This window comes from Hoplias malabaricus, chromosome 17 (assembly GCF_029633855.1).
Source record: "Hoplias malabaricus isolate fHopMal1 chromosome 17, fHopMal1.hap1, whole genome shotgun sequence".
In the NCBI taxonomy this organism is placed as follows: Eukaryota; Metazoa; Chordata; class Actinopteri; order Characiformes; family Erythrinidae; genus Hoplias; species Hoplias malabaricus.
The window spans coordinates 31,433,372-31,458,699 of NC_089816.1; the positions used below are offsets into that span (position 1 = coordinate 31,433,372).

Sequence of the window (25,328 nt, forward strand, 5' to 3'; positions counted from 1 at the left end):
TAAGAGAAAAGCAGCATAGCAGACCAAGATGATAAACATACAAACCCTAAAACCAGTGCTAAATAAAATTAAAGTGCTGTTCGGCCCAATAAACAAGTATTAACAGGTCTGAATGCTTTATTTAACGCAGCTAGGCAAAGTAATATCCCCATGACCCATCCAGACTCTCCTGCTGATGGAAGATGGCATCCCCCTGTGGACCTGTTGGATCTGGAGGAAGATGATCAGGAGGTGGTAAGACAAATGCTTTATGAGGAATCTGATGTGTTCTCTAGATGCATCCCCTCCCTGAAGCTAAAAACCCATTTAAAGGATGACATCCTTGTGCAAAAGAGTTCTAATTCAATTCCAAAGCTATTGTACAATAAGGTAAAGCAGTATGTAAAAAACAGTGGTGTGTGTATGTCCGTAAGAAGGATACCAGCTTATAGTTATGTGTGAATTTTAGAGAACTGAACCCAAAGGCTGTGCCAGAGAGACATCCCTTGCCCTGTATTCAGGACTTGGACATTCTGGGAGGGCATTCATGGTTCTCAATTTTAGACCTACGATCTGCTTACCATCAAAAGTTCTTTGATGAAGGCTCTCAGCATTGCACCGTGTTTAGTACCCAATGGGGCCTATACCAGTGGGTTCGGGTACCCTTTGGTCTAAGAAATGCGCCAGTGGCATTTCAGTGATACATGGAGTGCCCTGGAGGGGTTGTGGGACGAATGTTGTTCACCTACCTGGATAATGGCCTTTGCTAATCCAAGACGTTTGCGGAACATGTGAGAAAGCAGATCCTGGGAAGGTTAGAACCTGTGGGATTAAAATGAGACCCACAAAGTGCAACCTGTTGAAGTACCAGGTACGGTATGTGGGCTGGCTAGTGCCTGGAGAGGGAGTGCAAGATGATGCTAAAGATAGTCAGACAACTTGGGGAGAAAAGGCCTGCCACAGTTGGAGAGGCGAGAGCCCTTTTGGGATTTGTGAACTAAAACAGGTCATTCATTCAGGATTTCTCCAGGTTGGTGCAGCCATTGTTTGAGCTGTTGGAAGGTTATTGTGGTCCTAGAAGCACACCAGCACGCAAGTCAGCAAAGGGTAAGGCTAACAGCCAGTCACCCTCAAGGACTCCAGTACAGTAGACTGCTGATCACAGTGCAGTGGTAGGAACCATCATTGAGAGGCAGACCAGTCCTGTCCTTGCTTACCCTGATTTCAATTTACCATTCATTCTTCACACAGATGCGTCAAAGGAAGGGTTAGGAGCCATCATGTATCAGCAGCAGCAAGGTCAGAACCCAAAAATCCCAAAGCAAAGAAAATAATGAAATAAAAAGAGCATACACACAACATAATACCCAATTGATTTTAAAACCCAAGGTGTCCCAAAAACTAAATGTATAGGGGTGTTAATTATGCTTTATTAAATGTTTTGACCCCTTACATCAGCATGAAGTTGTTACAGATTAATTAATTAATAAACACAAAACTGACAAATGAATTATGGTATGCTTTATGCTATTATTTTATAACAAATCACTACCTGCCTTTAGCCTAACACTACCCTGTTTATATCATCTATCATCATCATTTTTTAATAACAATTCTATTATTAGCCATTCAATTTACACTCTGAAATTAATTTTGTTTTCCACCAAATTACACAGAATAAAGCTAAGGCAGCTTTTTAGAGTAAGTTGAACGATTATTCAACAGTGTATTTGCTAATTCACTTTCCTCATAATTTGCTGAAAGTAAATAAATAAATGAATATATAAATAAAGAAATTGAAAAATTGTAATGAACTCGTGAACGAGTCGGTTCCTTTGATTCGGTTCTTTTGTACATGTTAATCGAACCGATTCATAGGTCAAGGCTAATTCATGGCTAAGTATTGAGACGGGTTTATTTAAATAACATTTCTGAATGAAACAGGATATTAAAACAGACTTGACTGGAGACTGGGGGATGAGTAAAGGAACTATGCTTTCTCTTCTCTCAGTATCCCAACTGCAAAACGTCAACGTTAACGAGAACGTTTAGTTTCACTGAATCAACTGATTCGAACGGACCGATCCGTTCTCTAAAATGAATCAATTTGTACTAGGTACAGTTTTAAGCCAATCGGCTTTAAGGGCTGAACGTGACGTCAGACGGCAACGGCAAGACCGTCCCGTCCGCAGTCCACAGAGGGAGAAGAAGCCGGCGACCGTTGGGTTTACGTTTCAGTTTTTCTTGGAAAGTGCGCTGCTTCTGAAATAAGCTGATGCTCTCTTTTGGTTTAACGATAGTCAGACAGTAAGTTGCGTGTGTGGTTATATTTTTATTCTAGGTATTTCGGAGCTGGTCGACGGGAAGATTTTATTTTCGTAGGTCAGCCTACTGTCCACTGATAAAACACTGGGCGACGTCAACAAAAGTCAAATCCATATTTATCCTCGAGAAATATATGCCAGCGAGTCCTCACTGTCCTCTGTCACTGCGTAGAGTCTGGGTTCAGTGTCGGGTTCCCTCCCCTCATTCCTGTCTACATTAGGCTCCATGTAAAGGTCAGCGCGAGTCCAACGGCATTTAGGTCCATGTCCGTGTGGTTTGCCCTCCGGAGCCTGTGTGGTTTTTATGGCTGCATTGTAATATCTAAAAATACTCATAAATTATTCATTAAAGATTAGTCTAGCCCGGTCCTCTCTGTAGTGCTCCGGTGAAGGCGTTGACTACAATATATTACATTTCAGAAGCTTTTTAAGCTTAAGGTGCAAGACATTATATTTTAACCTTTTCCTTTTAGTCATTTTCTGTACCTAGTATTTATCTCCATTGAAAGTCCCCTCATTGGCTAAACTCTTAAAGCTCTTCTCTGTTCATCACAAGTACATATTTAGAAGTTAGTTCCAAGGATATACCCCCTAATGAATTAAAATTGGTTTATATCTAACCACTATTGCCTTATCCTTAACTCAGCACTAACAGATCTATTGCATATGTAATTATTCAAAGCTTCTATCTCCACCCGCACTTACACTGCTCACCTGCGGCTCAAAAACTTCACCAGTCAAGCTAATGGGCTTTGTTTGTTTGGGTTTATGACATAAGATTCCCTGGCTATCTGAATCTGCCTGTTTGTTTTTTGGAACAAAGCGAAGCCTGATCCATTCGCAGAACGTACAGCCATCTTTGAATTCGGCTCCCCTGATTTTTCACAGGACTTTCAGGAGATCAGTGGAATAAATTAAGGCTTAGAACCGCCCACACCCAGCACACGTCATGTCATATATCACTGTAGAAACTGAATGTCCATCCATCCATCCATTATCTGTAACCCTTATCCAGTTTAGGGTCGCGGTGGGTCCAGAGCCTACCTGGAATCATTGGGCGCAAGGCGGGAATACACCCTGGAGGGGACGCCAGTCCCTCACAGGGCAACACAGACACATTCACACCTACGGACACTTTCGAGTCGCCAATCCACCTGCAACGTGTGTTTTTGGACTGTGGGAGGAAACCGGAGCACCCGGAGGAAACCCACGCAGACACAGGGAGAACACACCAACTCCTCACAGAAACTGAATGTCTTGTTTTCCTTTTCCAAATGACAGCATTAATACAAATGTTTCAGGTTTCCATTTAAAATCTAAATGCAATGTGCAAAACTGTCAATGATACAGTTTGACTTCTCAGTTTAACTAGGGTCTTCAGTGAGAGTTCTGCACGTTATAAACACTGAATATTCTCTGATTTCTACCTCACGTGTATTACCAGTGGTGAGACGCAGTACAACAAGGATGGACTGCTTCAAGGTGACTTTTTTGTTTGTATATGATCAGACATTGACAACCTGTGATCCCAGTGTCCCTTAGACAGGTTTCTTTGAGTGTTTCTTGGTGTCTTTTTTTTTTCCCAGGGCAGGGGATAGACTCTTCTTTATCTGAAGTTGGGATACGACAAGCAGAAGCTGCAGGATGCTACCTACAGGATGTGCCGTTCACAAACGTTTTTACCAGTGACATGAAACGTGCCAAAGAGGTGAGCTGTGACCTAGTGAGTATGTTTTAAAAGAATGAGAACAGTAGGTACGACTGAGTGTGTAAATATTAATACTTTTGAGGAACAGACAGTTGCTGTCTTTCTTCAAAAACATTTTTTGTTTTTCAGTCAGATTAAATCCTGCAGGGGCGGCACGGTGGTGCAGCCACACAGCTCCAGGGGCCTGGAAGTTGTGGGTTCGATTCCCGCTCCAGGTGACTGACTGTGAGGAGTGTGGTGTGTTCTCTCTGTGTCTGCGTGGGTTTCCTCCGGGTGACTGTCTGTGAGGAGTTGGTGTGTTCTCCCTGTGTCTGCGTGGGTTTCCTCCGGGTGACTGTCTGTGAGGAGTTGGTGTGTTCTCTCTGTGTCTGCGTGGGTTTCCTCCGGGTGACTGTCTGTGAGGAGTTGGTGTGTTCTCCCTGTGTCTGCGTGCGTTTCCTCCGGGTGACTGTCTGTGAGGAGTGTGGTGTGTTCTCCCTGTGTCTGCGTGGGTTTCCTCCGGGTGACTGTCTGTGAGGAGTGTGGTGTGTTCTCCCTGTGTTTGCGTGGGTTTCCTCCGGGTGACTGTCTGTGAGGAGTTGGTGTGTTCTCCCTGTGTCTGCGTGGGTTTCCTCCGGGTGACTGTCTGTGAGGAGTGTGGTGTGTTCTCCCTGTGTCTGCGTGGGTTTCCTCCGGGTGCTCCGGTTTCCTCCCACAGTCCAAAAACACATGTTGCAGGTTGATTGGTGACTCAAAAATGTCCGTAGGTGTGAGTGAATGTGTGTGTGTGTCTGTGTTGCCCTGTGAAGGACTGGCGCCCCCTCCAGGGTGTGTTCCCGCCTTGCGCCCAATGATTGCAGGTAGGCTCTGGACCCACCGCGACCCTGAATTGGATAAGGGTTACAGATAATGAATGAATGAATGAATGAACGTGTTCTACATTCCAGACTGCTGAAATAATTGTCAGGATGAACAGGACCTGCAATGGTGTAGACATTGATATACATCCGACGCTTAAAGAGAGGGTAAGTGCAAGTGTTCCGCCCCATGACATCTGAAAAACTAGCTACTCGTGTCTTTTTTTACTTTGTGTAATATGGTAGTCACACTGAGACTAAGCCTCACTGTCACGAGTGACTGGCTTTCTCATTTGTTTTGCGTAGTATATGTTCATTTACAGGAGAAGTGTCAAACCTCAGATCTTGAATTTCTGATAATAGCGAGATGTTATCGGTCCAACATCAGAGCTGAGAAACCTGACTTCATTTCCAATCAAACTTGATATTTATCCACTTCAAATGACAGCAGTAGTGAAAGCTCTGAGCTGTAGTGTTTTGTAGAGCTTTGGTGTTGCTGAAGGAGGTCGTGTGGAGGACATGAAGAACATGGCTAAGGCGGCAGGCCTGTCAATCCCAGAATACACTCCACCAGAGGGAGAGACAGTGGATCAGGTGCGTGTCAGTATTACTGTTCCTCCAGTTTACATACACTACGTTAATCCTCCACCTAGATCTGGAGCTGTTCAGTGTGTATTGTTTACTGTATAACAGACTACTATAAATGATCTCACTGTAAGTTCAGGTTCAGCTTCTGTAAGATCATTTTTCCACAAGGTTTTAATTAGCCGAATAACCTGAAATAGGTCGGTAGCAAACAGAGCTGTTGGATATTATGCGACTACTGCTACTTTTCTAAAGGAATTTGTGCACATGGGCCATGCCCAATTTTGCTGGGTGTTGGAACTGGAGTGTGTAGGAGGAGGAGTTTCAGGTGTGGCCCTTCTGCCAAGGATCACTTTGCCTATAACTCCATTATTTTGAGTCAATGTTTGGGGCATCTCTGTTTAATGTGTTCAGAGAACAGATAAATACAGTGTTACATATTATGTATTTTATAGAAATGTCATGATTTTATGCTTGTGCTGCGTTGCCCATCTTTGATAACAGATGTTCTTTTCATAGGTGAAAGCAAGGATCAGCGCGTTCCTTACAGCCATGTTCCAGAAGATGGCACAAGACCATCAAGACAAAATCTGCCTGGACAAGGAGAAGCAGCTGGCCGAAACAGACGGACCTCTTCCAGGTCACCCAGACGATGGTGTCCTAGACGTTCCTGCTCATGCCCTCGTGGTAACCCACGGTGCCTACATGCGGGTGGTGGTCAGGTATTTTGTCGAGGACCTGGCATGCTCAGTGCCCCTCGATTCAGACATGACTCAGGTGTTCTCAGCCTGCTCCAACACAGGAATGTGCAGATTCATCGTGACTCTGAAATTTAGCGAAAGTGACATTAAGCTTTCGGCAATGAAGTGTGTGTTTGTCAACCGACAAGACCACCTCAAAAAAGAGGACAGTTAAACGAGTGTTTACAGTTGCTGCTTACGTCATATACAAAAGCAACATGAAGCTACAAAGCACTGTTGTATGGACTACCGTACGATCAGAAGGAAGCATCAGTGAAACTAAAATGAGAGCTCAGTCAGTCTCACTAGTCATGTGCACAGTAATGGGATTTTAAATGAGACCTTGCACCAACAAACCATATATCAGCCATTTCCATTTTTCAGTAGCACTGCTTCCTTATCCAGTCGTGTTTGAATTGAAAAACAGGAGGAGGGGGGAAAAACAGATAGCAATGGATGTTTGGCTCAAATGTGGTACACCTGCAGTTCTCCTGTCGCCCACTTTTGGCCTTGAATGGTGTTGACTCAGGTTGAGTCTTGCTGCCTCAGCTGAGCCACAGCTCCAGCCAGATGTCAGGTGTGTTATGGACCACATCTGAGCCAATTCAGCATGATCAACAGCCTGGCACATGATTTTTGGCCTATGTCCGGTCCACAAAACCATTGCCAGTGTTGTAACTGAGCTCTGAGCGCCAAGAGTGAGACAGGTTGGGCACAAATGTGTCTTCTGTCAGGGAATGCTTTAGTGACTGCTTTGTTTTAAATAGAGGCTTAAGAGATGTATTTTAAAAAGGAGCATTTATGGTTTTTGAGCAAGGACTCTAATAGTATTTTCTATTAACCCCTGAAATGAGTGGTTAATAGAAAAAAATGGCCTAATTTTCCACACAATTTTTCCTGCCAGGTGCTTTGAGAAAAGAGCGCTGAATAAAATGGTGTCTGAAGTATTTATTTTACATTGTTTCAATGTTAAAACAGAGATTGTATAAAAGTAATATATGTGAAACTTTAGTGGACTTTGCGTGAAGTTACTTATTATTTGTGGTTTACTGAAGATAATGTGGGCGGCACGGTGGCGCAGCAGGTAGTGTCGCAGTCACACAGCTCCAGGGACCTGGAGGTTGTGGGTTCGATTCCCGCTCCGGGTGACTGTCTGTGAGGAGTGTGGTGTGTTCTCCCTGTGTCCGCGTGGGTTTCCTCCGGGTGCTCCGGTTTCCTACACAGTCCAAAAACACACGTTGGTAGGTGGATTGGCGACTCAAAAAGTGTCCGTGAGTGTGTGTGTGTGTGTGTGTCTGTGTTGCCCTGTGAAGGACTGGCGCCCCCTCCAGGGTGTATTCCCGCCTTGTGCCCAATGATTCCAGGTAGGCTCTGGACCCACCGCGACCCTGAACTGGATAATTACAGATAATGAATGAATGAAGATAATGTCACTGAGATCAGTGTATCATGTCTGTAACACGAGAAAGAAATGTGTTTTACATCAGTAACCTTTTGAAGATCATTTCTATAGTGAAGTTGCAAATTGAAGGAGCACAGTTTTCTAATTGCAAAAGCTGCAGTTTTAATTCCAAGAACGAGTTAAAATGGGGACATTTAGATCCTATGACGGCGTTAGACCACTCAGAGCAACAACTGAATGACCATCTGGAGCTCCTTGACTATTAAAACAGGCCTGGACCTTTATTCATAGAAAATCAGTTTAAATTGCGTTTGTAATATCAGTCAGAAATATTGCAATTTGGATACCTTAGCCCTATCAGAAATGTCATTAATTTAATCAGACCAGCCAGAGCCAGTGTGGTCTCTTACCTTTTGCCGGGTTATTTTTATTGACTTTAAATGCTCTGTCCTGTGTGTGAGCTTCAACTTTAAACCTTCACGAGACAGCTTGTTCCTGTTTGAAATATAATGATTATTAGACCTATCTTAATGTTCACTGAGTATGTTGAAGATATCTGCCTTTGGATGTTCCTCAAAGACTGGCCTGACTTCTGAAATAATATTTGAACATTTAAATCCCCAAATCACCATTTAAGTTCATATTTACGCCATCAGCCATAACATTAAAACCACCTCCTTTGCCACATTTGGCTGGTGGACTAAGATTAGTCCAGCAGTGACACTGAGGGATTTAAAACTCCAGCTTCACTGCTGTGTCTGATCCACTCGTACAAGCACAACACACACCACGTCAATGTGACTGACCAACGTGATGGACCATCTGCTCGGTGGTGAACCTGACAGTTGAAGAACTGTCTGTAATCACAGAGCTACATGGTGCACCTGTATGGTCAGTGGAGCTGAGAAAATAGACAATAAATGTGAGTGGTTTTAATGTTAAGACTGAGCCGATCAGTCGAGTGTTACCATATGCAGTTACGTCACCTTTTAGTTTGTTTGTTTTTTTAAAATTACCTATAAATACAGCAGGTATGACAAACATGATGAGTTGGAAAAGGAGTTTGATTCCATTCTCCCGAGCAACCCGTGTGGCCTTACAATGTTTCCATAGTTCCAAAGAAATGCACATGACTGCACATTCAGCAGCAGACATTCTGCTTCTTGTTGTAATTGGTTAAATATCAGGCTGGTCTTTGTGTTCTCATGTGTCAAGTATTAAAATCCTCCCCATCACTGACATGAGACTGCATCATATATCAGCATAGCCCAGTTTATTAAAGGATCTGTGGATGGAAAATATGTATAGTAACATTCTCAGACTAACATGCATCAGCAAAGTTCAGCGAGTTAAAATTGTACTTGTTGGGTAAATACAGATGTATTTGTGGGTTTAGGCCCAAAGCCAACTCCATTGCATAATCAGAAATAAGAAAAGTCTCATATTATCAGTTTCATCAGTATTGGCCCAATTCTACCCAGCCAAGCATGTGCCATGTTTTGTTTTTGTCCAATGTCCACATTGGCATATGACCGCTTACGGCTTTGTGACCATGACTTACGCCCACCACAACAGATTGCTCAGGAAGTTCATTAGAATCTAGTCTGAGGTCATCTGAGAAGAGAGGAAAAGTATTTATATATATATTATTTTTGTAGAATTCACTGAAAAAAGAATGATCAATACATTAGTGCATATCATCGCTGTCCAGAGTAAAACCTGTATCTCCTTTATGTCTGTTTTCACAGCTGTCCCTCACACATGATGTGAAAATATCATGATGAACAGACCAATAGAAATGCTTAAAAATGACATGGAATAAAACCATTAAAATAACTGGAATAACTTCCATTAAAATTTATGAAGGTTTATTCCTTCTCCTGTTAAGTTACTATTTTGGAAATACACATTTTTCTTTGGACAGCGAAAATATTTAACAGTGGAGAACAGTTTTAGAAACAGAATATAAACACTTCAGCTATATCAAGTGTCTTAGTATGTAATGATCAATTTATTTATTTATTTATTTTTTTAAAAAGCTGTGGTTATTAGGCATTTTTCAGGATCAAAAACCATCAGGATTTACTGCTATTTGTAGGGCGAATGGGGTATAATGAGGCACATTCATATTTCAAGCTTTTATAAAAGAAACGTGCATTTGTTTTGTATATTTAGTGCTGTTGTGCATTCATAGAAATGAAACTATTACATTCAGATTTTGAAGTTTGAACCATTAAAAAAAAGTTCTTTGGCACAAGGCACAAGTTCAATTTACCCACTAGGCAGGGGTAAACTAAGCATAGGGTCAGGGTAAAGCTGAGCCAGTTGTGGGTAAATTGTGTTATCCTTTATTACTTTAAAAACACTTTAAAAAATAAATAAATAAATATTGTGCCCAGTGATTCGGGGTAGTCTCCGTACCCACCATGACCCTGAACTGGATAAGGGTTCCAGACAATGAATGAATGAATAAATTAATGGCACGGTGGTGCAGCAGGTAGGTGTCGCAGTCACACAGCTCCAGGGACCTGGAGGTTGTGGGTTTGATTCCCGCTCTGGGTGACTGTCTGTGAGGAGTGTGGTGTGTTCTCCTTGTGTCTGTCTGGGTTTCCTCCGGGTGACTGTCTGTGAGGAGTGTGGTGTGTTCTCTCTGTGTCTGCGTGGGTTTCCTCCGGGTGACTGTCTGTGAGGAGTGTGGTGTGTTCTCCCTGTGTCTGCGTGGGTTTCCTCCGGGTGGCTGTTGGTGTGTTCTCCCCATGTCCGCATGGGTTTCCTCCGGGTGCTCCGGTTTCCAAAAACACACGTTGGTAGGTGGATTGGCTACTCTAAAGTGTCCGTAGGTGTGAATGTGTGTGTGTGTGTTGCCCTGTGAAGGACTGGCGCCTCCTCCAGGGTGTATTCCTGCCTTGCGCCCAATGATTCCAGGTAGGCTCTGGACCCACCATGACCCTGAATTGGATAAGGGTTACAGATAATGAATGAATGAAAGTGAATTGTTTTCCCATTCTTGCTTCATATAGAATTTCAGCTGCTCAACAGCTCAGGTTCAGCGTTATAGTGTTTTTTGTTCCATAATGGACTAGTTGTTTTTAGTGGTTGACAAGATTGGACTAGTTTAAGACCCAGTCTCTTTTACTAAGGAGCCATGCTGTTGTACTGAACGGTGAATGTGAATTGGCCTTACTGAAGTAAACAAGGCCTTCTTCCAAAAAGACAAAGACAAAAAATAGTCTGGATGACAGCAGGTTGCTCTAAATGTGTATATATCATTCAGCATTAATGGTGCCTCCACAGATATTAATAACACCCCTGCCATATGCACTAATTCCCCTCATACATCATAGATGCTGGCTTCTGAACTGTGCGTTTATAACAAGCCGGATGGTCCCTCTCTTCTTTAGCCCTGAGGCCTATGATTATATCCATATCCATGATTTCCAAAAGGAGTTTCAATTTTAATTTGTCAGGCCACAGAACCCTGCACTTCTGTCCATCTTAAACGAGCTTTGGCTCAGAAAATGGCCACACAATGATTCACACAGTGGTGAACACTTCCCAATTTCACTGGGCAAATATTTTTTACCATTTGAAATATTGAAGTTATATTACTTTCTATTAAACATAGGGTTTAAATAATGAGTACAATTGCAAAAAAAAATGTTACACAGTATTCCAACTCCTTTGGAAATGGTGTTTGTTTGTAACTGTTTGCACGTGCATCCTCCTCCCATTTTGCAGAATTAATGAATCTCCAGCATGTTTTGGGAGTATACACTGGGTGGGTTTTCTAGTCTTCTTATAGACTATAGTGCCTGTATCATATCTTGAAAAGAGCAATATATGTCCCTGGTGTATAGAAAAAAATGGCAGCTGACTCACTTTTCACCTCTGCACATCACAGAATTATCAACCCTGTATGTAAACAGAAATAACCAGGCTGGGAAACTTAGCATAACCGTGAGTCAGAGTTCACGTGCAGAGTACAGTTTTCTCAAAATGGGGCTCTGCCTCTGGTCTTGGAGCTTATTGAGCCAGCAGATTTTTCAGTTAATCTTATGTAACACCTAACTTAGAGGTCCCAGGGGTCGATGATGCTTCATTGCCAATTGTTCTAGACTGTGCGTCGCCCCCTGAAGCAATTGGCTGTTCTTTGATCTACCGTTCAGAGACCTCAAAGACGGTTTCAATGGATCATTAACCTAAGCAAGCCCACCCTGGGGTGTCTATGAACAACACACAAACGTTCAGCTCCACTGGAAGACCCGAGAAGAGCATCTAATCAAGTGAGAGAAGTGAAGTCTAGTCCACCTGCTGCAGAGAGCAAAATACAAACAGAATGACACTAAAGAGATGAAAAATGTGATCAAGAAGTGCCCAGTAAGAGCTCATTACAGACAGATTTTGGAGGATAAGGTGGAGTATCTTTTATCATCCAAAGACTTGCTGACAAGATTTGTACAAGGTGATTGCACTTGAGTTGGCTTAAAGAAATGGCATTTCTGTTCCTGACGACAGTTATTCATTCATTATCTGTAACCCTTATCCAATTCAGGGTCGCAGTGGGTCCAGAGCCTACCAGGAATCATTGGGCGCAAGGCAGGAATACACCCTGGAGGGGGCGCCAGTCCTTCACAGGGCAACACAGACACACACAGACACTTTTGAGTCACCAATCCACCTACCAACGTGTGTTTTTGGACTGTGGGAGGAAACCAGAGCACCCGGAGGAAACCCACGCGGACACAGGGAGAACACACCACACTCCTCACAGACAGTCACCTGGAGGAAACCCACGCGGACACAGGGAGAACACACCACACTCCTCACAGACAGTCACCCTGGGGAAACCCACGCAGACACAGGGAGAACACACCAACTCCTCACAGACAGTCACCCGGAGCAGGAATCGAACCCACAACCTCCAGGTCCCTGGAGCTGTGTGACTGCGACACCTACCTGCTGCACCACCGTGCCGCCCCAATTCACTTTCAAAACTGTTGAATATTTACAGAGAGTTATTAAAAGAAGAGGCAAAGCAACACTGTGGTAAACATGTCCCTGTCCCAACATTTTGGAATGTGTTGCTAGCATCAAATTCAAAAAGAGCATTTTTTTAAAAACATAAATAAACAAATAAATAATAAATGAATGTTCTCAGTTTCAACATTTAAAATGTTTGTATTTTCAGTTAAATACACGCTTTTAAATGTTTTCACATTATTGTATTTTGATTATTATTTATTATGATTATTATTTGGCAAACTGTCCCAACTTTATTTGGAAATGGTGTTTGTAAAAATTAAAATACTAACTACACTACACACACACACCCACACAGAAAGTTCATTTCTGACTTAGCTTCCTCTTCACACATTCATCTCTCTGTGATCACATGGGTATTTCTGCTTATGATTATTTAGATTCACGGGGGAAGTTTTTGTATTCATTTATGCTGAAATTTTAGACAAATCTCTGGAATTCCGCTTGAAATCTAACATTACATTTCTGTGGCATCGCAATGCGTACTTCAAGTACGCACACTAAATAACACACAGATTTAAAATCCCCATCCAGACATCGATTAACCATTAAACACGCCTCTGTTGAAGAAAATGAGATATTTAGAAATAGTTTCAACTGGTGTTGCCACAAAGCTCAGCTCTTTACAGTAATCCAGTAATTAGACAGAAGACGAAAAACACATAAAACAAAACTCCCAGGTGAGCAAACCAAAGGAAAAGAAGACACCTTGGGAGGACCCAAGACTCACCTGTTGGACCCGTTCCCCTCAGGTCAGAAACTCTTATAGATTATTAATAAAAAGTCACTACATAGGACTGAAACAATGTCACTGACAGCTAATTTTGCTCATGATGCGACCTCTAGTATATAAACAACACCATACGGACATACCGTTGGAACTTGGTGATTTAGGACAGGAACACCTTAAAAAAATAATGGCTAACTCACCATACGGATGTGGTGTAAACCGTGGCTGCTAGAACATTTAATGTGGGCTCTGGGTGCAATAAATATATCACAGATACAATGCCAAAATCTCTAAAAAAGACTAATGATGCCATTATGGAGGTTGGCGACCTTCAGTCGTCAGAGTTCAGTGATTTAATCAGATTTACATTCAATTTAAACTTTGCACATATCTCGCCAGTGGGGAGTTAACAGCATAGGCTCTTCGGTTTAGCTTCGGATATGCAACACAACCACAGTAAAAGAGTCTCTGTTATTCCTTTACTGTTTATTGGAATATGGAATGTACCTGTGAGCTATTGTGTTGGAGTCTTTTTTGAGCCTTTGTGAAGGCTGTGTGTGATTCACCTGTCCTGTAAAGAGCATTTATCATAAAAGCACTATTGTCCTCACCTGATTCAGCCACGAGCCCAAATGCTATTTGAACAACATCTGTTTACTTATTACAGTCATACTTATAAGAATCCCCAATAATGAAAAGGCAGACTGTACTTGTTGCCCACTGCTACAGTAGAGGATCTGGAACTTAAACTTTAGCTTTAGCTCAGATGCTCAAGAGCTAATGCCACAAATGGCTCTAATCCCTATAAATGGTGTTGTTTTTCATGATGTAATCCTTGACCCTTGAGTGCAAGGTCTTATAAAAAGAAGTACACTGTTGAAGCGTGTAACTCAGTAAAGTGGGTGAAAGGTGGGGGACAAACTGGCCTACTCTGCCTCACCTCCAGGGGTGAGAAACAGGACTCGTGTAGCAGTGGACATAATAATAAATGGAAAATATTGGTGAGAGTGCTGTGACAAACTGGCACCACTCGTTACTTCTGAGACAGTGACCTTACTACATTCCACACTCAAGCTAGAGAACCATTTTTAGTATGATCCAGCCATTACAAATAAAATATCAGAGGCCCAATGAGCATGCGGTCTTACCTGTAGAGCTTCGGTGAAATGCTTTTCAAAGTTTATACATGTGCTTCAGGGACATGGTAAAGTTATCCATGTGAAATTACATCAGCAAAAGATCAGTGAGTTAAGATGGTGGCGAATGGGGAAAGAACAATCTTTGTCCAATTTCATTGCATTTCAGAAATAAGAAATTCTTTAAAGACGTGTAACCATGACCTGCCATAACATTATCAACATCTTCTTTTCTGCTTAATCCATTCACGGTTGCAGTTAGCCACAACACAGTAAAGGGAAAATACATGGACATACGGTGTTAGCTGTCCACCTCTTTTAAAATGACATCAATCCTGTAAAAGAGGAGTTGGTCAAAGCACAGGAAACTCTTAACACGACAATAAAATGTGTTACATCTCTTAGTACATTGAGATTTTTATTCCTTCAGTAAAAAATACAGTTGTTAGCTAGACATTAGTCCACATTGTCTCCATTTTAAATGTCAGGAGTATTACATTGTCACTGCCCTAAGACAATCATGTATCTTCAAAATAGTAAAGGAAAAACACCTTTCAGTCTGAGTCATAGTAAACCGACTTTATTCCGAGTAATTTCGGAGCAATTCTATTGGCCCATTCATCATCACGTTTTCACACATCGTGCTTTGAACTGTGACAAAGCAGTAGATATATTTCCTTTGAAAAGAAGCAAGTTTAATGAGTGGTTTTAATTCATTTGGCTAACTAGTTATTTTAGCACTGTCATTAGCACCAGTGCATTCTGAGCCTGAGAAAACCTGGAGGTCACGTGTCTTGAATCTATACTAATGCACCAGTGCACTGCTCAGTATTGAGGATATGACCTCTGGTGGTTAGGAAGGTGAATTACATTAACAAACGGCAGCTGATGAAATTGCCTGTTGCACCTTTAAGTAATAGATCACTGTGAAGCTTTAGTATATAAAGTAATCCATGTTCAGGTAAATGCCATAAATAACAATGTATAAACACACTAATAAATAAACAGGTGTCCAGCACCGTTAGACATAAGTATACGGACATCACACCGCTGGGTAAGAGGTGGTCATCGTGGAATACAACCAACACCATCTCAAACATTCTGAAGAAATTAAATTCAGTATGATGTGACTTGACCGATGATCACTAACTAAGATACACTCTCAGGCAGATACTGAACCCCACAGTTGTGGAAAAGTAGGCTTGTCGCCGTGTTTAAAATATCTCTCCACTCAGGGTTTTGTTCATCCTCAACAAGACAGAATAAAGTTCCAGAGCGAAGATGGTCAGTCTGCTCTGAATCTGATTTTTTTCTCCTGCGATGGACTTAAGGGACTGTGAGAGAGCAGCACCTGCAAAGGATCATCAACTAATGAAATGGTCACTTTAAAGATGTTTCCCCCGTACTGAGGTTCCCACTTTCGATTGATCGTTCTCACTTCTGGATACTCGGATCCTAACGGGTCGGACGGGTCAATGTGCCAACTGCGTCTCTTTCTATGGCTTGTGTGTTTCTTCTGTCGCTTGAAGAAGAGGAAGGACTCTGATGGATTCTGGGTGTGCGTGTTGGCTTTTGTCTGGATGACCAGCGCATCGCCTCTGCAGGAGCGAAACACACTGTAACGTCTGCGTCTTTTCACACGATGGAACCGGCAGTCCTCACTGCTATCATCTCCCTGGTGGTGAACACACAGACAGCGATGCAACACTTAGTCCCACTGTGAATATGATTTTAAGTTCACCTGCATGTGTTTGGTGTGTGTGTGTGTGTGTAGTGAGTACAGAAAGAGCAGCAATTAGATCTGAACTCACACAGATATTCAGAATTAATTTCTCTACTCTCTGTATGAATAAATAATGCGTGTGTTACTTACTGAAGTGTATAACTTTCTTTTAGTGTCCAGACATAAGAACATATTGCCTTTTACATTCAGGGCAGAGAAGCAGCCTTTGGGTTGGTTCTTCAAGTTAATGAAGATTCCTGTGTGATTTCAGAAAGAGTAACATTAAGAATCCCATCCGCATTCAGTAACCTGACAATACCATACTAATCTTATCTGATTTACCTTCAGAACCATTCCTCACTCTGTCATTGTGGATTGTTCCCAGGTTGTTTGTTTCTGCTCGGCTTTGCACTTCAGGGTCTGGTGCCATGGCATCAGGAGGTGTAGGAGTCTGCCGGAGAGGGTAGCATGTGCCTGGAGCGTAAAGAACAGCCCAGCAGAGGAGAAGTGCTGAAATCATAGTCAGTCTTGGTAAGACTTTGCTTACACCAGAGCGTGGAATCCCTGTGGGACTGTATTTATTTGGCTTACAAAAAAAGTCCAAAGTTCTTATTTGCAGACTGTCACAGACGTGATCTGCAATTGGCCAGCTCCCACCGGAGGCAACAGCCCAGCTGACGTAACCCTGGCTCTGATGCAATGTTATGAATTATGTCATCGAATTCAGTTCAGTGCCATGCAGTTTCACTTAGTAGTATTTTACAGATATCACACTTTTTGCAGTTGACATCATGACAAAGCAGCTTTGGAAAATCCAGGTCCAGACCCCCCCCCCAATGAGCACGGGTGTCTGTACAGGACGTAGAAGACTAATGAGTTCCACTGAAAGTAGCCTTGGCTCAAAGGAGGAAGCGCTTCTCTTGTAGGAGGGGCTAGTATTAGATAGATCTTATGGATCAAACCAATGGATTGAACATTTTCTGAAATGGTTGATAAAGTTCAAGGCACTGGATGTTTAGGGGGAAAAATACATATAAAAATGGGTTATTTTCATTTTCTGTCAGAGATGTTCTGATCGGAACTCATTGAACATGAACCTCAGCCCTATCCTTTGTTCTACATCATCAGTCACATGGGGGGGGGGGGGCACGGTGGTGCAGCAGGTAGTGTCGCAGTCACACAGCTCCAGGGACCTGGAGGTTGTGGGTTCGTTTCCAACTCCAGGTGACTGTCTGTGAGGAGTGTGGTGTGTTCTCCGTGTGTCTGCGTGGGTTTCCTCTAAGTGCTCCGGTTTCCTCCCACAGTCCAAAAACACACGTTGGTAGGTGGATTGGCGACTCAAAAGTGTCCGTGAGTGTGTGTGTGTGTGTGTTGCCCTGTGAAGGACTGGCGCCCCCTCCAGGGTGTATTCTCTCCTTGCGCCCAATGATTCCAGGTAGGCTCTGGACCCACCGTGACCCTGACCTGGATAAGGGTTACAGATAATGAATGAATGAGTCACACGGGTGTTGTAAATGGAGAGCGCAGTTTATGGCAGGAAGCGGCTAAAAGGTGTGTACTGTGGAACTATAGTAAACTGTAGAATGAAAGTTACTCATTTTGGATGTTCTGGTTTCACTACTGTAATGCTGCACAAGCTGTTTATAAAGACAGCTAAGGTGCAGGTCATTTTTTAATTCACTGCAGAGCTGTTCAGTTGTTAAACACTGGATTGGTTTTAAGAAGTGTAATGTACCTTAGATGTGCAATGTGCAATAGTATTATACACAGGAAAACACAAGAATGTATCGGAATGAGACACAATATCAGAAAACGCTTTGTATTAAATGACTCACATCAGCCTCAGGGGCAAAAACGTCATTCCTATTTTCTGTATATATTTATAATGGTTAAGGGTTTGATGGAAATAATTGTAATGTCGGGTGTCATCTCTTTTAGAGTCAAGCTTTAGTGACATACTAAAATACTTAGGGGACATATGAAAATAAATAAAAAATTCACTTGTTCAGTGCATGTGCCCATTCATTTGGGGATCTGGAGCCTACCCACACACACACTGTGAAATACCAAAACAAGTTCTTAAAGATGAATAACCATGGGATAAAATAAGCCATTCTGATTTTCCGCTGCTTCTAAGTCTCTCCGATCACAGCGCTAGACCCGTACTAATGTGAGAGCACAAAGATGAGGTTAAATGGAGATGCTGTGGTGTTTGATCCTTGTGGTATTTTGCCCAAACTATGTCACAGAACCCCAAAACTTTGTTCACTTATGGAAAAAGGGCAGAAAATACACCCTACGAATGGTGCAAGCTTTCCCAATCTTAAATGCCTTGTCTGGGCACAGATTCGTTGATTCTGCGGAGTTTTAACACTAGATTTGTTTTATTTTATTAAATTTATTTTTCCAGAGTGTTCACTAATGCTTTACATAGTTTGTCCAGCTGAGGGCGCCCTAAGAGCAGGTCTCCAGTTCTTCGTGGGTCATACACATGGTGACGTCATAGGTGTAGACCTAAACTATGAAAGCGTACATACATCACTATAAACTCCACAGAACACGTGCCTAATGTAACTTCCAGCATCCATCATTCATATGCAACAACATATAAAATTATGGAGGACACACACACACACACATCTACAAAACAAGTTTTATTATCATCTCAGTTATACAGTTGACTGCTGTGCACAGCACATACGTACAAAAATAAAAGGAAAACATTTTTAATATATTAGAACTCTGACTCTTTTTTTTTTCTTCAGAAACAAAATGATTGGAGAAAAGTTTTTCTTTTCTAACAATCATTTCAACAAATCGGAACTAAGGCAGAAGGTGAGGTATATGTTTAAAAAGAGGAGGGGAATTTGGAGGAAGCACAGTCCCCTCAGTGCAGGAATACAAAAACCAAGAGAGAACACTACAAGAGCCTGCAGACTCACAGGAAAACACACATGCAGGACCCTTCACTCTCTAGGATCATTCACGCCACAGGGGGGCACCATTCCGAAGCTGCAGATGCAGTGAGTACAGTACAAGAAATCCTGTATCACTTGAAAGAGACACAGCCATTTCTGTAGCTCAGGGATTAAGCCATCTACTAATATAAGAGGTTTCATCTTCTACCTACGTGTTTGATTACAGTTACGCACTGAGACCATGCTAGATGACTTTTGTACCTCTTAAGGTCAACAGCAGCAAAATCATTGCTGAACAATGTGAACAAGAGGTACACAATGTGCATTCAGAATTGACAAAGTAAAATGACATACATAGAAATGCAATCATTTCATTTTTTTTTTTTTTTTTATCAAGAACAATCATATTGCATGCCTATATTTGGGTACAAAGTATTCAGAAAGCATAGTAGCCTAGCTAGAAGAGCCATCTTCGCGAGCGCTTTATATTAAGCTGAAAGAAATCATCCATTTTGGGGGGTGAATAATATGTATATCAGCATTTATTACAACCTAGTATTTAGTATCAAATCAAGTTCTTTCTTTTCTTAATCATCAAAACCCTTTATCGGAGTCGAGGACTTTCGTCTGGCGTTCCGCTAGGCCTTCGCTGCTGCTTTACCCAGATCCTGCTGTCAGAGCCATTAAACCAAGAAAGGGCAAAATTAGACAAAGCCAGATGGCTCACTACACCCTGTAAGTGGAGCACAGGCAGGCAGGAGCTCTGTGGGGCCCTTCCTCTCTTGCTGCAGTCCAACGCCACAAGCACCATCAGATTATCACGTTACAGTAGCTCATTCAAAAATCAGTTTCTTCTTTCCATCAGCTTTAGCATTAATGCATGCAGTGTTTTGGAGCGTCGGAGGTGGAAGCCCAAGTCGTGTGCTGTGTGTATTGTAGGCTCTTGGAGCATTTCTAAAAAATATATTTTACATAATCTATTACCCTGACTTCAGCTCTTACGCTAATAACATGATTTGACTGACCAAATTAGCACGGATGAGTTTCTCGACTCGGCGATGCGCTCTGATATTCGCAGGTGTCTAGTATTTAAACAGATAGACGGAGAAACATTCCCTTTCCTGAAATGAGTATTATTTTCTACATTCCAGATTCCGAGGAGAAGTTTGGTATGTTGTGTACGATGTTCTTATTGCAACTTAGACACTAGAGCAGTATTGATAATGTAACTATGGCAGGAAAAACAAGAGACGTGTAAAAGATTGCACACAATGTTTGTTGTCTCAGACTTTTAAAAGGAGCACTTTTCTCATCATTAAGAGACACACTGCAACAATGCCAAGATCAAGTCAGTTCCCTTTCTTTAACTTGTTACTTCACAAACACGACACGGATACAGTTCTGAGGTCACTGGCTACTCTACTAAAGTCCAAACAAAAGCACCCTTGTCCTTCATTTTTCGGATCAGCAATTATCAGAAACACCCAGAGTTCCTCAGTTTTAGCTCTGAATGTATTTGCATGCGAGCTCTGCTAATTCGCCGGTTCTCCAACACTTTACTGATCTGAAATCTGGAAATTATAAGAAGTGAAGTGCTACCTGCAGCCCTCCAGGATTTGGGCTGAACCTTCCCCAGAGAGCGTAGTAAGATGTCTATCTTGCATGCAGGTTTAAAAGAAACCACAGTTTAAGAAGCTAAGGCACCTCCATGCTAGAAAGGAAGTGCACCTTCTCTCTTGCAAAATGGTGGAACAGATGAAGATCAAAGTATACGTTTCTTCCTATTTCTTCTCCCACTGTGCAACTCCTGCACAAATTTCCCGTCCACACATGGCTCTGTGAGGTAATAAAATGTATCCGTTTACGCTTCTGAAAGCTGGAGATGTTAGCGGTTCTGAAGCAGGGTAAGGTTTACACACCAGTTATGGCGAGCACCCATAAAAAGTGAGAGGGGGCAAAAAAAAGCTCCTCGTCCCTCATATAATCGTAATAGAAATGAAAAGCAGCAAAGAATGGCATTTACACAAAGTTCAGACACAAAGTTAGCTACCCAAATATACATATACATATTTCATTAACGAGAATAAATAGTTTGATAAGTGGTTTGTTTATATTGTGTATCTAAGTATAAGTTACCTGCATGAAAGTCCATCATGTGCAAAATGAGTGAGTTATTGCCAGTGTGCTCATAACCGAGGAAGGAAATGCGTGACAGTCATAGCTGGCGTAGCCTTGTAGCCTCTTTTTGGACGGCCATGTTTGCTCAGGGCAATGTAAAAGCCCTTGTATATGGAAGACTCGTAGGCGTTGTAGTTGTTGGGAAGCAATGTCTCCTTGAACTTGCACTCATCGTGGAAGACTCTCTAAATTGAGAAGAAATACATGTTTAGCGGAAAACAAATCTTCAAATCTGGACTTTAAATCCACTTTCCAGTCACTGGCCACGGCAACAATCAGATCAGATAAATACCAGTAAATACTTATGGACACTGGATTTTTCATGTCCAGATTTTAAGACTCCTACTCAGTATTACCCTGAACAAAGAAGACAATTGGAATATAAAATGCTGAGATTTGTCATTCCCTTATTAGTCCAAAACATTCACCACAATATCTATGACATATTTACCCATGTTTTTGCTAATTTGACCCCCAAATATTATTCATTGCCAGTTTCTCCCATTAGCTGGTCTCCTCCTTTACAGGTATCCATTCTTTCTCACGCCAATGTAACAACACCGGACAATTCAATGTGCTGGAGGTGAGCGGCACCTGCCCATATCTGTCACATCAGCTGACAGACGCCCGCACCACGAGTGTAACGCTTTGTGCTCTCTATGGCTCTCAGCTTCAGATAGCTGAGGCATCACAGGGGACCGAACCAGAGATCTCGCAGTGATAAGGCCAACTCTGAGAGCGCTGAACCACTCAGGAGCCCCTAAATATAGTAACCTGAGGGACGAGATCCCCCCCAAGGTTAGATGTCTCTTCCCTTATTTTCTCTTTTAATAACAAGAAGAGGTCAAATGTAATCTTAGTATATATTTATTAAATGACTAAGGATCGCTGCATTCCTGGCGTCCCTCGGGAACATGTGGGTTGATGATTTCTTTTCTTGTCACTGAGTAAATGTGGAGTTTATATCGAGTTATACCAAAAAAGGTGTAATAACTTGATTCTTTGGGGCAAAGGTCCACATTAGTGCAGTTAAGTACTGCATTATAAATGGCATTTAGGGACATATCCAATATAAATCACGAGTGATTCGGTGTTATTCTCAGCGCTGCAGTGACACTGACGTGGTGGTGGTGTGTTTAGTTCGTGTTGTGCTGGTGTAGAGTGGATCGGACACAGCGGTGCTCACTGTCTTCTCTGTTAAACACACCCACCATGTCGGTCCACCTTGTAGATGTAAAGTCAGAGACGGTAGCTCATCTCTGCACAGTGTGTGTCGGTCGTCCTCTAGTCAACGGTCACAGGACGCTGTCGGCTGGATATTTTTTGGTTTGTGGACCATTCTCAGACCAGCGGTGACACTTAGGGGTTTAAAAAGTACAGCAGCATTGATGTGTCTGATCCACAACCAGCAAAACACACACTAACATGCCGTCACCAGTGGGGGGGTCCTGACCTGAACAGTGTGAAAGGGGGCAACAACAGACAGTCTGTCATTGTACAGCTACAGATTCCACCTACATGACCTTTGGGGGTGTTAGAATGGACATGGAAACTAGGGGGCAATTGGACGGTGAGTGTGTAAACCTATATCATGAACAACCCATGAGAAATTTCCCAATGGATCAGAACTTTCTCAGAAAAACAGCAAAGGTTAGATATTATTAAAATATAAAAAAAACAACGATGACCAAATATCAACAAACTGACGGACACACACCAACTTACCACATCTTTACAATGACTTTCTGGTTCTGTTTGATCATCTTCACTGGGCGTAATTACCCTTTGTAGTTTTACAATTACAGACTGTTGTCCATCTGTTGCTCTGCATACTTTCTTAGCCCCCTTTAACGCTGTTCTCCCCACAGAGTAGGTATGATTTTGGGTGGTGGATCATCCTCAGCACTGCAGTGACACTAACGTGGTGGTGGTGTTGTAGTAGTGTGTGTTGTGCTGGTACTACTGGATCAGGCACAGCAGTGCCGTTGGAGTTTTTAATCACTGTGTCCAATCGTCGTCCACTCTGTTAGACACCCCTAGTAGATGTAAAAGTCAGAGACAGTAGCTCAACTGTTGCTGCTCGGGTTGTGGTGGGCGTCCTCTAGTACAGAGGACCTAGAATCCAGGATCCAGGACAGGATTTGACACCTGACTGGACAGGTCAATGACAGCTGACTGGCCAGATATTGCGTAATATGCACGCAAGGTGAGCAGGGAGAAAGGAGGCTAACAAAGTATCACACAGGGTATTGCTCAAAGTTGTCATCTCTGGCTGAAAAGTGAGAAGCCCCCAAAAGAAAGAGCTTAATGCTTTGGAGAGTTAACACTGGGGTCGGGTTAGGCCTAATTCTGACAGTGGGCTGCTGTGAGAAATCCAGACTCAGGCTGTGCAGGACAAGAATGCCATCATCCATCCTGACCACACTATTGGGACGGTACTGAAATTAGGACTGCGGCTATTGATGGTCTTCAGGCTTTTAACACTGATCAGTGGTCAGTGACTCCACCCTGTGGGCCATTGTCTGTAATTATTACAACCCAAGTGTGAGCAAAGCATGCCACACCATCCCCACAGACCCCGCCAGACACATGGACACTGCGAAGGGGGCTTGAGTGTGCACTTACCGTTCCGTATAACCTTCCTCTTCTGTTCATCGCCACAAAGCGCTGGCTTTTCACCCCATAGAGACTGACCACTCCTCTGTCCACCGCCGAGATCTCAATGAGACCTGAGAGAAGAAAACAGCAGGAGTCAGAGTCATGACGATGGTGATGATTATCAAGACTATGATGATGATGAAGGTAATTGTGGAGGGGGGGGGGGTGTATGTTAGGGGGCCCTGCCACACATTCATCCCCAACTGCATGCATCCTTCTCGCTGGGTGTCCTGCATCGCTGCTCCACGCCGGGTCCTCCTCCTCCTCTTCATCCTCTTCCTCCTCCTCCGCACACTGCAAGCGTGGGGAGAGCAAAGCAAAGCAAAGCAATGCAACAACGTTGGTTTGGAGGGGGTCAGCCCCCCTACCCCTGCTCCTGCTCTGCTCTGCTCGTTTTCTCCAAGCTGCAAATGGACGCAGTGTAAAATTAGTCCGAGTCTAAATCCGTCCATGCATTCATGGCATGGTCGAGCCTGGGAAGGCAATTTCGCGAGGGGGGATCGCACAGGGGGCTGTTGTTTTTATGGCTTCCAGATCTGTGGATGTGCATCGAGAAAACACTAGCATGCAAAACCACGCCATGCACGGGGACGATGCAGATGCGGCTGCGAGAATCTGCGCAGCCAGCGCAGCTACACACTACAGTCGTGCATTCACTCACTGTACTGGTTCTCGTCGTGCGCGCCGTTGACCGTGCCGTCCGGGAGCACCTGCAGGTGAAACCCGATGCCCGTGTTGCAGTAGAGCCTCCGCACCCGCTTCACGCCCAGCAGATAGTCCCTCTCCCAGCCGACGCGCGGGAGCGACGCGACGACGACGGTCTTCACTTCAGCCGCCGTCGCGTTGACCGGGTAGGAGCGCGCGGCGCCGATCACGACGCCCAGGAGCAGGAGCGCGAGGACGGACGCGGAGGAGGAGGCGGCGGTGGCGACGGCGGAGGTGCTGCTGCTGCTGCTGCTCTCGCGGGACATGCCGATGAGAGGGGAAGGGAGGGGCGGGGGTTGGGGGGGGGGCTTTTTTTTTTTTTCTTCCTCCTCCGGTTCACCTCCTCCGCGCCGCGTGTCCAGCCTGAGGAGAGCAGCGAGGCCCGAAAATAGACGCGCGCGACTCGTCTCGTTCTGACTCGTTTGGTTTCGGACAGGCGGGCATGGCGGCGGCTCCCGGGCGCGCGCAACGTGGGGCAAAGGGAGAGCGCGCGAAGGAGAGTGGGGTGGCTCGCCAGGGCGCAGCGATGAGCTTGTGGGGAGGGGGGAAGTGGGGGGGGGGCGACAGAAGTGCCCACTCACTCACCTGCTCGGTCTCTTTCTCTCTCACTCGTCCATTCACGTGTTCTCTCTCTCTCTCTCTCACTCAGACCCGCGCCCAGCGACA

General features: G+C 43.5%; 2 protein-coding genes across 2 annotated transcripts; one reads left to right on the top strand and one right to left on the bottom strand.

Annotated features, from left to right (window-relative positions):
• Nucleotides 1–2,160: 2,160 nt before the first annotated feature.
• On the top strand, nt 2,161–7,207 carry tigara (TP53 induced glycolysis regulatory phosphatase a). The gene is made up of 6 exons (XM_066649546.1): nt 2,161–2,286; nt 3,748–3,785; nt 3,890–4,011; nt 4,938–5,015; nt 5,331–5,441; nt 5,952–7,207. Exons 1-6 carry the CDS (start codon nt 2,255–2,257, stop codon nt 6,345–6,347), a joined length of 777 nt encoding a protein of 258 aa, XP_066505643.1. The 5' UTR covers nt 2,161–2,254; the 3' UTR covers nt 6,348–7,207.
• An 11,664-nt stretch (nt 7,208–18,871) lies between these two features.
• On the bottom strand, nt 18,872–24,928 carry fgf6a (fibroblast growth factor 6a). Its single transcript, XM_066649589.1, has 3 exons — nt 24,619–24,928; nt 23,925–24,028; nt 18,872–21,484 (listed from the first exon to the last, which is right to left on the bottom strand). Exons 1-3 carry the CDS (start codon nt 24,926–24,928, stop codon nt 21,308–21,310), a joined length of 591 nt encoding a protein of 196 aa, XP_066505686.1. The 3' UTR covers nt 18,872–21,307.
• Between the last annotated feature and the right edge of the window lie 400 nt (nt 24,929–25,328).

Coding starts and splice junctions, on each gene's coding strand:
- tigara (XM_066649546.1), top strand. CDS start 2,255: ATGCTCTCTTTTGGTTTAACGATAGTCAGACA. Junction 4,012..4,937: donor ACATGAAACGTGCCAAAGAG/GTGAGCTGTGAC, acceptor TCTACATTCCAG/ACTGCTGAAATAATTGTCAG. Junction 5,016..5,330: donor ATCCGACGCTTAAAGAGAGG/GTAAGTGCAAGT, acceptor AGTGTTTTGTAG/AGCTTTGGTGTTGCTGAAGG.
- fgf6a (XM_066649589.1), bottom strand. CDS start 24,928: ATGTCCCGCGAGAGCAGCAGCAGCAGCAGCACCTCCGCCGTCGCCACC. Junction 24,029..24,618: donor GCACGACGAGAACCAGTACA/GTGAGTGAATGC, acceptor TTCTTCTCTCAG/GTCTCATTGAGATCTCGGCG. Junction 21,485..23,924: donor GAGGAAGGTTATACGGAACG/GTAAGTGCACAC, acceptor TTCTCAATTTAG/AGAGTCTTCCACGATGAGTG.